General features: G+C 48.4%; 1 protein-coding gene across 1 annotated transcript in view; it reads left to right on the forward strand.

Moving 5' to 3' along the window:
* The window catches only part of LOC149359809 (cadherin-like and PC-esterase domain-containing protein 1), a 212,888-nt gene that overhangs the window by 148,613 nt on the left and 51,780 nt on the right, over positions 1-12,495 (forward strand). Inside the window, exon 9 of the mRNA XM_089571913.1 lies at positions 2,355-2,535. Coding sequence (XP_089428039.1) covers positions 2,355-2,535 — 181 coding nt within the window. The remainder of the gene's footprint in view (positions 1-2,354; positions 2,536-12,495) is intronic.

Here is a 12,495-nt window from a genome sequence, read left to right on the forward strand (position 1 = left end):
TTAACTGGAGGTCAGTAGGTGGGTCTCTTAGCCTTGAAGTGGAATCAGCTCGGTTGATGGTGTGTGGATGACGATAGCTAAATTTACTCTAGGCAGCAGTTATTGCTCATCGATGCTATTTAGGAAAATAAAGTCATCATTATTCTGAAAATACTTAATGCATAACATAAAATTTCATTTAGACCGCGCCGTAAGTACTTGCATGTTACCCTGAGTCAAGCTTTATTCCTTGAAAAAGCAAGCACTGCTGCTTTCATTCTAAGATGGCGATACTCCTCAACACCTGTTTAATGAAGATCAAAAACTTCAGCTTGCATTCAACAGAATTCAAAGCCTCCTTCATCCCGTGATGCTTATTAGTTAACCTTCTGTATCTTAATGACCACACATATGGCCGACAAGTATGGGCAGAGTACTGATCAAAGATAATAGAGCTTAAATGGCATCAACCATCGTTACCGAGTCACCGCTGGCACGGACGAAATATCTCTGCACGCTATTTCACAGCTTTCACTTTTTTTGCATGAACAATAATCTGGTCATATTTAGTGGCATCATATGTGGCCGCTGAGGTACAAAGGCTTAATTAGCGTTCGCAATGGCTTTTAAACAACGCATCATGCTTTGATCAACAAAAATTTACTACGTAATCTTCATGTTTTACCGCCCGACTGTCAGTAATGGTGTCCCCCACATAAAAGGTGCCCTTCGGAGGCCCTCTGGAAACATCTCGTCGCATCGCCGGGCCGCTAGCATCGGCCGCTATCTCGGGCGTAAACACGTTAGCTCGAGGGCACCGTACTTCGGCGTGTCCCATTTTGCATGTGTCACCGAAGACCCCGAATGACCCGGACCTAGAGAGGGCAGACCACGCCTTTCTATTACAGCGCTTCCCGGGTTGCAGAGACGAAAAAGGGTTGTAAAAGGACGCGCGTAAACGAGACAAACATTTTTAGCGCGACGTCCCTCCATTTTGATGGAGGCTAGTGTTTGCTTTTAGGGTCATGCCGGGTTTTTTTTGTTTCTTTTTTGCGTTTCCTGCTTTTTTTTTTTTAATTCGAAACATCGTAAACAGCCGCGAACCTATCCTTCTCGAGACGTGATAGCCCACATTACTTATCCAGGGTAGTGTGAGAAGGTGGTTTAAACCTGAGTGCAAGAACACGGTGTTCCGCTCGATGCTATAGTGTCCGTGCTAGCATCGAAAAATTTTTCTGCACACAAAAAAAGCCTAGACACATTGCATAGATCGCGTTTTTTTCTTTGAAATAGCAAATACGAAAGTATTCAGTTATCACTGACCAGTGACTCAAACAGAATACAGCAATGAGTGATTACTCTCTTAAAAGCGAGCCTTTCCTCCAAAATGACGTCGGTGTGAAAAGCATAAGGAGCTAAAATCAGCAAAAGCATGGCGTCAAACAAGACGGCTATCTGAGGAATAAAATCTAACTGCTTTCCTTGAAGCGGGTTTTTTCGTTTTCGTTGTTGGCCGGACTATATATATTTTGTGTATCTCGAGATAATTATCTCGTCTTAAAGTCAGCGCTTAATTGTGCTGTGTGCCTGCCTTGTCCTCGACCGTATTCATGCTGTTGGCTCCTCTGAAATGTTAGTCAAGAAACACGCACAATTGTTTCGATGCTTGCAAACTTGTTAGCGCGTATACTTACTAGCGTGACAGTCGACAGCGCCATCGCTGCCCCATTTGGGCCCATTATCTCTGAACGTGGCACTCCCCTGCTTAGCGATGCTATTCATCCAGAGTAATAAACACCCGCCGTATGTCAATAAAAAGGTGCAAACTAGCTATACGAAAGCAGTGGCTTATAGACATCGCGTACTCGGTTTTACCTTAATTTACAATGCACCATTGAATCAGTACAATGCACCAGTGCAGTTTTCGGGGAGGAAGGGGAGTAGTTGGTGGAGGTGGAGAGGGGGGGGGGGGGGGCAGCAGGCACAGGGCAAATTTAAACTGTAGCCCGATGCGAGAGGCCTGTTTTCTGTGGTGGACGAATTTTGGCCCCATGATGATGGTAATGCTGACCTGGCATTCCCCTACGTTGCTTTCATTGCGCACAGCCTATCAGAGAACTGCTGTGAAGGCTCTCTTGAAGTTCTTGAACGAAGGACTCAGGATTGAGTTCGAGACTGTAACCTTTCAGTATGTGCCCTTTGCACCCTGGTAGTGATGGCCTACGGACTAGTGAAAACTCTCTTTCTTTCTTTCTTTTCTCTACTTTCTATCTTCCCTCCCTTCCTCTTCCCACGTGTAGGGTAGCATACTGGGGATCACCTAATTATCCCCCCTGCCTTTCCGTTCATCTTTCTCTCTATCCCCTTGTGCGCAGAGCTTCGACCCGGCGCGCCGTCGTCCAGCAGGCGCTGTCGGCTGCCCTTCTGGTCCACGGGCAGCCGGTCAGCCTGCGAGTGTTCGTGCTCATCACCTCGCTGTCTCCGTTGCGGGCCTACGTGCACACCGAGGGAATGGTGCGGCTGAGGAGCTACCGACCGGGACCCGCCTCTGCCAAGGTAATGGAACCATACTCGCCGTGTTCCACACTCATGCAAAAAGGGGCAGACTCGCAAGTTGCCGTACGCTGAGAAAGAAAAGAAAAACTAAAGAGTGGCTAGCGGTTAGCCTTTTATTAGGAGATCTGCGTTGCCCTAACCGTCATCCTTTTAGGGGGAAACTTTTGGTCATAGGGCAGTAGTTTTTAATTATAGGGAAGAAAACGTGACGTCACACATTCAGGATAGCCAACTAGCAACTGCTGGAACACGAACCGGACGCTCGCTTACTAGGCCATCAGGAGGACAGAGGTCGTATTTTATAAGCTGTTCATTTTGCATTGTCTATTCCGCGTCCATATAGTCCTCAGTCATTGGTCCCTTAAATATACCAGCGGCTTTCAAGCGTCTGTGGGAAGTGACCCGGCCATCGGGTGTTTGGCGACCGGACCTCATCACTGGCTGCAGCCAGTGGTCAGGTCCGGTATCTTGCTGATAACAGAGCGCGGCGATGCACCTCACCATTGGCTGCGTATTGCATCCAGTTTTCAGCCAATGGTGAGGTCCGGTCGCCAAATACCCAATGGCTGGGTCGCTTCCACAGACGTTTGAAAGCCGTGGATATGTCTGAGCTACCAACGACAGAGGACTAAATCGACGCCAAAGGGACAACGGAATATGGACAGCTTAAAGAATGCGGCCTCAGATTTAGTTTTTATCACATGGCGGCAACACTTGTATGGCTTGGACAACCTTACGTAATGTATGTAAGTAGTTCTTAGTATCATGATCCCGCCATTAAGTGGTGGTTTCGGTATCTATTGTATGAGTCAAAAAGGCGCAACCAGTTGGAAACTTGACATGACGCAACGCCCACAGTATGCAGTAACGCTTATTGTTCTCGAAAAAGAAACCTCGCGAAATGTGCCATTTCATCATGCTTTGTCTTCCAAGCGCTTCAAGTTTCGTTATCATGCTGCTCTTTCGCAGAGTGAGCAATCATGGGCAGCTGCGACAAAGTGTACATCCCAAGCTTAGAGTTTGAGTTGTTTCAGATGAAGCAGCACACTCAGGACGCCGCAAAACAGAGCGCTCGCACGAAATCTCTCGCCGAGCACACGGTCGGTCGTGATGAGCCATATCCCTTCCCTTACGGCATGTTTGAGGTGTCCGCCGAGATGTGACACAGGTACTACGCCATTTACTTTCCTCAAAAACCAATTTTCATTTCCACCAAACTGACTGGAATGAGTCAAAAGCCGTCACCACAAAAAGAACCACCACATCACGGCAACATCTACAGTTGCTTATCATACAAAGCACATCTCACACGTCGAGCCGTGACAGCAGCAGTATGAACCCTATGTTCGCACTCTCTCTACGTCGATTGTTAAGAACGGCGTAAAACGAACCGCTCTGGTGATCAGATAAAAAGAGAGAGAGAGAGAGATAACCAGAAAGAGGGAAGGCAGAGATGTTAACCAGAAGGGTGTCCGTGTTTTCACTAATCAAGCGGTCATCACTGTGCTGCAGTTTTTGGACGAATCTATATTGTTGCAAACGGGTGATTCTTTCGGCATCATGCCGTAAAAGTTCACCTCTGCAGCCGTGCATCGACATTTCAAGCAGGTAGTATTCACGTTTTTTTTTTTGTGCTTCTGGGCAACATTTCATCCTGAAAGAACGTCCCGGTATTTCCTTATGGATCTTCCGATTGTGTCCTCAAGCTCGGGTTCTTTGCGTTGTTGCCGGATTATGCTGAAACACCTCTTAGTAGAGTTTAGTTCGATCTGCTAAATGTAGCGCGCACTACCTACCATGGCGTAATGTTATCTACAGTGAGCTATACTATAGCTGTAAAGTACAGGCGGCAGCCATGTCTTGAGCTATCTCACACGACTGCGAATTTTTCTGTACTCCAGCGCCTTATGACGGGACGAACTCTCGAAAAGGTAAAGATTAAGGACGGGCTGATCCTATAGTTGCGCTTAGTCTTAACCTTTTAGCAAGTGTGCTCACAGTCATGAGGCGCTGGATCAAAGAAAAGTAGGCGACCATATGTGATAGCTAAAAATCTATAAGAACACCTAATGCCATTATGCGCTGGCAATATGATAGAATTAGCAGCTGTTTATGCTTTTAACGGAAGCGACGTCACTTTTCTCCAGCCAATGACAATTTTCGAATGCTACTGTATTAACATTTGGGTGCCCGTATAATTGCAGTAAGCAAAGCGATATGATGAATGACCGAGGAAGAACCAAATATTGATCTTCACCGCCGGAGATTCTGTAACTGAGAGAAACAGGAAGCTAGCCTTTCAACTAATGTTGCTTTTACTCTTCGCACGTACATGATAAAAAAAAAAGAAAGAAATCTGAAAATGGCGTTTTCAGGTAACCTTAAGCGACGGTATCGCTTTCATCCCTTCCTTTGCCGTCTTCCGCACCTTCACAGCATTGGGCGTTTTATTTGAGCGACACGAAAGCTCTCGCGGGAGCGATTCGCTTCGCTCTTCAGATATCCGCCCCCTCCCCCTCTTTTTCCCTCTTTACACCGCTTCGGGATCCGCGACAGAGGTGGCCCGGGTGCGTGACGCGATACCTGTTGGCGCAATATCAGAAATCAGAGCTTTTCCTGACAGCTTGGAATGAGCCGCTCGAGTTTTGGTTTTTGTTTTTTCTCTCGAGATCCCATCCAGAAAAAGGAAATTGGTACAAAACAACAAAAAGTAACAGTGCTACTTCACTGCGTCCATTGCAGAGAAGAAAAAAGCACACAAAAAATAAACTAAATCGAGAACCTCGTGACGCTGAAGCGGGAACGCGAGATCCGCTTCAATTCGCTAAGTGACGGTTGCCAAAGTGGCGACTCTGCGCACAGCTAGCGCTCTAGCTAGAATTGCAGCCCCGGATAAGGCTGGCTGGGCTTCGAAGGCGTTTGGGGGCCTCGCGTAGAAAACAAAAGTGCACTCACAAGTGACGTTTCTAACACGACCACGCGTGGTATAGAAGACGACGAAAACAAAAAGAAAAAACGCTCGGCTGTTGTGAAGAAGAAAGGTTGCGAAAAGCAGAGAGTGAAACGCGAGCTTTGAGGATTTCTACGCAGGAAAAGGTAAACGCCTTAATTTTTTTCCGTCTTTTTAAACGGTACGAAAGGTTTGAGCAAAAATAGAGTCGGCATGCTTCCAAGAGGCGCAGACACCTTTATGCGTCTCACGGAAGGGGCCAACTAAAGCCCTTCCTCTATCGTCCACCTTTACCCTCCTCCTGAATCTCCCTTCGCCGGCCGTATTTCTGTCTTTAAAGTTTGTCCGTGTCAGCGTCGTTTCTTGAAAATCGCTAAGAACCCTTTCCCTTCTTCCTTTTCTTCTTCGCAATGCCCGACCCAAGGTTTGTGAGTTTCAAAGCAAGGAAACAACAAAAACTAAACAAGGAGCTGAGGCCAATGCAAGGAGCTCACACGCCAAATGCGATAGCCATGTATGTCACGCCTCTTTTAGGCTGCCAACGCCCTAAAGCAAACGCACAGCTCCGGCCAATCTGTCCCCCTCTTTGGCCGAGCGTGTTCTTGTCATTGGCTTCTGCTTCTTGCCGTTCCTTTCTTTTTTCCTTTTTTGCTGGACCCATAAGCGCAGCCTCACTAGAAGGACGCTCCACGATTGGTGAAGCTGTTTTTTTTTTTCGCATTGTAGCACTGTTCTAACTTTTTTCCTTAGATATCCCTAAAATGCTGCGCGCTTAAAACTGAAGCGTCGCTCAGCGCAATACATGGACGTGGTAGGGAGAAGCGATGAAAACATGGGACGCTATGGGGGAAAACTGGAGGCGGCGGGCGTCGAGAAAAGAAAATTCTCACACGTTCTGGAAAAAGAGGAAAAGGAAGGGAAAGCTTCGAAGGGGTTCACAAGGCTGGACAGGGAAGAAAGCCGGGAGAGTTGGGGAGGAGCGTGGAGACGCGTGACGCAGCGAAAGGGAGTTGCGTGACAAACGTCGCAGGGAGGAAATGGGGAGAGACAGGGGGAAGAAAAGGGTCGAGAAATGGGCGGGAAGAAGGCAGCGGAAGCGGGCGCAGTGCCTCCTCAGCACCGAAGCCAGCGCTGCTGGCGCTAGTCCTGTGTGGCGCATCCGCCCTAGTTGCAGCAGAAACGCCGGAAAGTGCCCGCATTCGCCTCAACACGATTTCCCGACTTGACAGCGCAAATAAGCTAGAGCAATCGTTTCTACGTGTCTTTTCCTTTTGGTTTTTTTCTTGTCGTTGTTCTCCCTATATACACTTCTCTCTGCTATGTTCGTTTCAGACTTCCTCCCACGAGTGTCGTTTGTGCTTCGCGCGTAGCTTTCGTTTGGGGAAGTCTTCCCGTTGTCTCTTGCTTCTTCCCTAAAGCGGCGGCGTTGCGTTGTTGCTGCCGTTGTTCCCGCACGCTCTAATTCGGTTTTGTTTAGCTTCTTGCCGCAGCGTGCGCAACGCGCTGGTCGCGGAACACGCGCCTTTCCGAATTAGCCTCCTTCCTCCCTATACCTCCCACACTACCTACTTCCCTAGCTCGTACCACCCCTCCCGCGCCTCCCCCTCGGTTCCCGAAACTGGGCTGCCCTCTTCTTATGTTTGCTTGGCACCTCAAAATCTGACAGGATGCAATCCTATTTTCTCCGCCGGCAACGGTGAAAGCGTGGCAGCCTTTTCGCTCTCTTTTTTTCCTTCTTTTCGTTTCCCTAGGCTTACTGTGCAGCATGCTGTTTCCCACAGTTCTTGCGCCACATTTCCAGGTCTTTGTTATTTCTTCGATTCTCGAGCTGCTTTTCCTATTCCCCGAACGGGAAGGACTGGTAACCAAACTTTTCCCTCTTCTTTTGTCTTTCCCCCGCATCGAGGGTCTGGAAGGTGAAAGCATGCCCGGTTTTGCTTCCCCAGTAAGACTTTCCAGGCGCTCGCAAACAAGCGGCCATTCCTGATACTAGGTGCAGGTGAACAGTGTTGCAAAAGCGAAACTAAGAAACACCGCAGACACGGCAGGGAAGCTGGATGCAAGGAAAGGCTTCACTACGAACGATACTGTTATTCTCGGATGAAGATGGAAAAGACCTATCCAATACCCGTGACAGCCGAAGATGCAGCCGCCTGGCATTGAATCTTTGAAGAGAATCGGGATTCTGTGAATGGCTGAAGCTAGGAGGTTGGCGCGGTTGTTTCCTCGGCTGGTTTTATGGTAGCAACACGGATGAAACGCGTCACCTAGGATGGCCACAAGCTGGGATAAGACGATTTTCTTCAGCAGAGGCACGCAAACTGCATATGCTTATGTAATTTTGGAGGGTCTAAGTAATTCACCATCATCATCAACCTGACTACGCCCACTGCAGGGCAAAGGCCTCTCCCATGTCTCTCCAATTAACCCTGTCCTTCGCCAGCCGCTGCCACCATATTCCCGCAAATTTCTTAATCTCATCCGCCCACCTAATTTTCTGCCGCCCCCTGCTACGTTTGCCTTCTCTTGGAATCCACTCCGTTACCCTTAAGGACCAGCGGTTATCTTGCCTTCGCATTACATGCCCTGCCCAAGCCCACTTCTTCCTTTTGATCTAAGTAATTCAGATGAGTGCTTATTGCAGCAACAGCCTGCCACGTAAGCGTAAGCTTTGAGGTGCTTACTGCTTTGTTGTAGCAACTGTGTGACGGTCATAGCAGAAACATCTATGACGTCTATGTACTGGGAAGGTTTGCCTTCCGTCGTCGTGAGATCCGGTTGTGTGGTTGGGGGCACTTACGCCATAGGAAACTGATTGGTTGGGATATATTTGCCGTTGGCGTTAATTTATTTAGATGGCCAGGTACGTAAATATATCTCGTGTTTCCGTGTGTCCCAGATCACGGCCGGCTGTAGTCGGGTTTTCACTACGCGCCGCCTATGATAATGCGTTGAAAAACGGCTTACATATCCTGTGTGGCTGTATGTATACATACAACCCGACGTGCAATCCTCGCAATTTTTTCCCGTGGTGAGAAATAAAATAATTGGAAGGCTTGTGCATTTCTTTTATGGCTCATTATTCTGATACGTTTTCCTTAGTTTTAAACGGATACTCCGGAAAAATTATTGTTTGCTTCTGTGGATATATTATCGCCTTCTAAAGACAAACACAGTGCTTTCACTGAAAACGGAGCAATTATAAGAAAAAGGTCAAAGAAATATAAAAGGAAGGTGTCACCATCTCCGGCCGATTTCATCAATAAGCTGCATTGTTTGTAGCACGCGGATCCAGAGGTTACGCTACACTGCAATGACCTTCAAATCTGTGATGCAGAGCCACTTTCGGTGAAGACTTCACGAGTTTAAATCGCTTCGCCCGCGGGAGAAGATTTAAATGTAATTTTCGGGGCAGTAAATGCATCTTTTGCTGCGCAAAAACATTTTTACTGAGAAAAAAAAGAAATTCTTTGCATTTCTTCAGTGCCCCTTTAATGAGATCTGGGATGTTTTTCAGCATTACCCGTGTGCGTAGCCTGCTACGCTTGCTAATAAGTCGACAAGATCGATAAAGCGGTATTGAAAGAGCAGAGATGCATATGTGCGACAGTTGCCTCGCAGGTGTTGTCAAGCAGTCTTTTTTAGCATGGAACTTCTGCACGCAATTTCCTTTGTCGGCATTCCAAGCGTACCTTAGTGGAACACGAAACATTTCGTTGAGATTGCAGTCGCTGTTGAGAAAGAGCAAGGGGGAGACTGAAAGCAAAGGGTTAACATTACGTACAGTCTGCTCGACCATTAGACGCATTGTATTGACAGTAAGGCGACTAATCCGAAGCGTGAAATAAAAACAACCGTTAAATTAAACCTCTTCCAGGCCTCTTTCTCGTCGGGATTTAGTTCAATTATGCTCTTTGTAAAGCGGGATTGATCTTAACCATAGGCATACGTGTCGTAGCAAACGACTTTTGCTTAGGTGTTATCTGCTTCCTCTTGCTCACGCACTGACGACAAATAGCAAACGCCGCAAAACCGTGCGACACGGTACAATCCTTTGTGGCCTTCCGTCCGCGTCTTCATTGTGTGTGTTTGTCCGCTTCTTCCTGCGTTGCCTGCCCGTTTAGATTTATTAAACTCTCTGATCAATCGCAGACTAGCAAGCGGGCCTCACGATTCAGAAAGCACTAGAAAACTTTCGCCAGGAAAGTCTGCGAAAGTTCATAATTTCTCCCCAATGGCCACGACACTTTGAAATGGCTTCCATAGCATCTCAGAGTTTGCGTAATGAAGGTACGACGCCACAGCCATTTAAGCATAAGTTCTTATGTGGCGCTAAGTACTCCGCCGCAGTCACTCCAGCCAGCATCACGTAACACTTGGCCATTGAAACTGCTCCATTAAGATGGAACTGTACCTGGAATTACGGAGGTTGCACCGTTTTCATTTTAACTCTTTCTTTCCTGCTGAAGAAGTTATATCTTCCATCAAATAACAACCTAACCAGTCTTACATAACAGCGTCATCGGAATACCAAATGACAGGCCGTGTGCCTGCTTCAGCCTTTCAGCGAGAGAACTGGGAACGTCGCATCTACACTCGTGTAAGAATCGGGTGGTGCCTTGTTTTGCATTCGTATGCAAAGTCCCAGCATTTCCCATCGCGCAGCTCCACGAAGAGATTCACAGCGGACAGCGATGCCCATCCCACCTCTGTCGCCGGAGTAACTCCATTTCTTAGCAGCCTACTTTCATGCACCCGCTACGGTTCTTTTTTGAAGAGAGAAAAAAGAAGTAATCAAAGAAGAGTTGATGTTTTATTCTTTTCTTTTTGTCCCCTTATTTTCTGGCTTTTCATGGCATCCAACTCGCTTTCCTTGATTCGAGACTTGGCAAGTGCATTGTAAATCAGGGGCTCCATCCTGGTGAGAAGCCGGTGCTTCCGCAGCGACTCGGGTTGCGGGCTCTCCGCAGCCGCTGCCGCATTCATCCATTCTGGGATGACCCACGGTGCGCCGGGCTCGGGCTTTGCTGTGCCCGGCTGCTCCACTCATGCAAGATTCAGTCCCGCGATCGATATTTCTTTCGAGGGTGTTAATAGCTCGCAAACGACTTTTCTCGGCCGCCGAAGGTGACGGCCGGAAGTCGAGACTGGCGAGAAGCGCGAAAGCCCCCCTGCGGTTGTCCACCCTGAGCACGCCTCCTCACCTTCCCGCGGCAGACTTAGGAGCGGGTTCTCAAAGAGCAAACGGAGGGGAATCAACGTTGTAGAGGTGATGTCCGGATAGGAACGCCGGGTTTTAAGTTGGATTTCAGAATGCTTACGCTCGCGGAAGATAAAACACACATACGCGCACCTCAGCCTCTCTTAAGGGCTGAGTGACGACGGCAATTTCACTCTCCTTCTTCCTCGTTTAATGACAGAACCTATTCAAGGTACGTCAGGCAGACATCGAGCCTGTTATTACATAGAGGGGGGGGGGTCTTGTGAGCCCCCATTCTTCAGACGGCCTGCGTAATATTCTCATTTGTTATGCGGAGAAAGTAGGTGTAGTGCATACTGGATGTCATCGCCGATTTTGCCGCCGCCTTTTACAAAGCAGAAAATTTCATGCATACTTTTCGTCCTAAGAGGTAGAGAAGGCACGCGATTCTAACGAAATCCCAAGAAATGAAGGAGTTGCGACACAGCAGGTTTAAGATGCATGAAGAGAAAAAAGTAGTAAAGACCCTAGGAACAATGAACAGCTTCACATGGAAGAGCGCAGTGTGTAATCTACCATTTCACGGCACATACTCACGTCAAGTACCGCTTCTACGTCGAGCGGCCTACAGCTTATCCATGACCCGCGGCTGACTACTTCTCTGAATTGCTTACTCTGGCTGCCATTTACCGGAAAGCGCCGGTGTCATGATGAAAACACGCACCCGCTGCCAAGGATGAGAATAGAAGAAAGTCTGTGAAAAGAAAAAATGAAGTAGGAGCTTTAAAACGGCGTTCAACTGGCCCCACAAAATGTTCGAGTCCGCTGACTTCCACTTCGAATGGCCAATCGCATCTCGTCCCGTCAGCTCCGCGCCAGCTTCCCTCGGTCCCTCACCGGGCGCCTAAAGTGTTGCCGCGGAGAAAGGACCGCGTGAGTCGCTCTCTCATTTCCGTCGCCTTGGGGGCAACTTCTCCAGCCTTGGGGTGCAATCGTGCCCAGTTCACGGCGTAACACCTCGACCACGTCTCTCCTCATCCTCCCCTATTCTCCTCAACTCCCTTTTCCGTGTCCCGTCGCTTCATTCTCGCTCAGCGGGCAGCCCTTCTTCCTGTCTTTTCCTCCCCGTAAGGACACCACCCCGCACTTGACTTTCATGAGGATGGCGCGAGCCGTACATTTTCCGCGCCGAAGCGACTCCCGCTCACACCTCGGGCTCCCTAAGACAGGCGCGCCGGGGAAAATACCACCACCGCGGAGAGAGTATGGGTGAGAGAGATAAAGAGAGGGAAAGAGGTGCCCCGACATACCGCCGCTCTCCTAGCGAACCCCCCGTTGCGCACGAGCGGAAGCAATGGCTCTGCTGCTCAGAAAATGTGGGAACATATACGTATCCGTGGATCCGTCGTCCCTCGAACCCCTGCGGCGTTGACGATGAACTTATTCATGCTTCTCCCGTCTGGATTATGCAAAAAAGCAGCAACGGTGAGAAACAGCAAAGCAACAGCAGCGGAACTTCCCCCACCAGAACTCACTGTGGCCGATAGAAAGGCTCTGAAAAGTACCGGTGCTTGCATCTCGAGTGCATTATTGTTCGTTATTTTTACTTCTTGGATTCTCCCTCATCTGGAAACCACGTTTCTTTTTGTTGGGGCTAGTAGTTGCCTTTTCTGGCGAAGTGTACATAACTTACTTCCATCCGCTTTAAACCGAGAATAGAGGAGAGCCACTTACTCGTGTGAAGACTGAGCTAACTGGCTTTAATGGCGAAGTTGTGGCTGGCAGTAGACAGTAGAATAACAATGAGAAG

The sequence above is a fragment of the Amblyomma mixtum genome, chromosome 2, assembly GCF_055824585.1.
Source record: "Amblyomma mixtum isolate Tamu chromosome 2, ASM5582458v1, whole genome shotgun sequence".
Lineage (NCBI taxonomy): Eukaryota > Metazoa > Arthropoda > Arachnida > Ixodida > Ixodidae > Amblyomma > Amblyomma mixtum.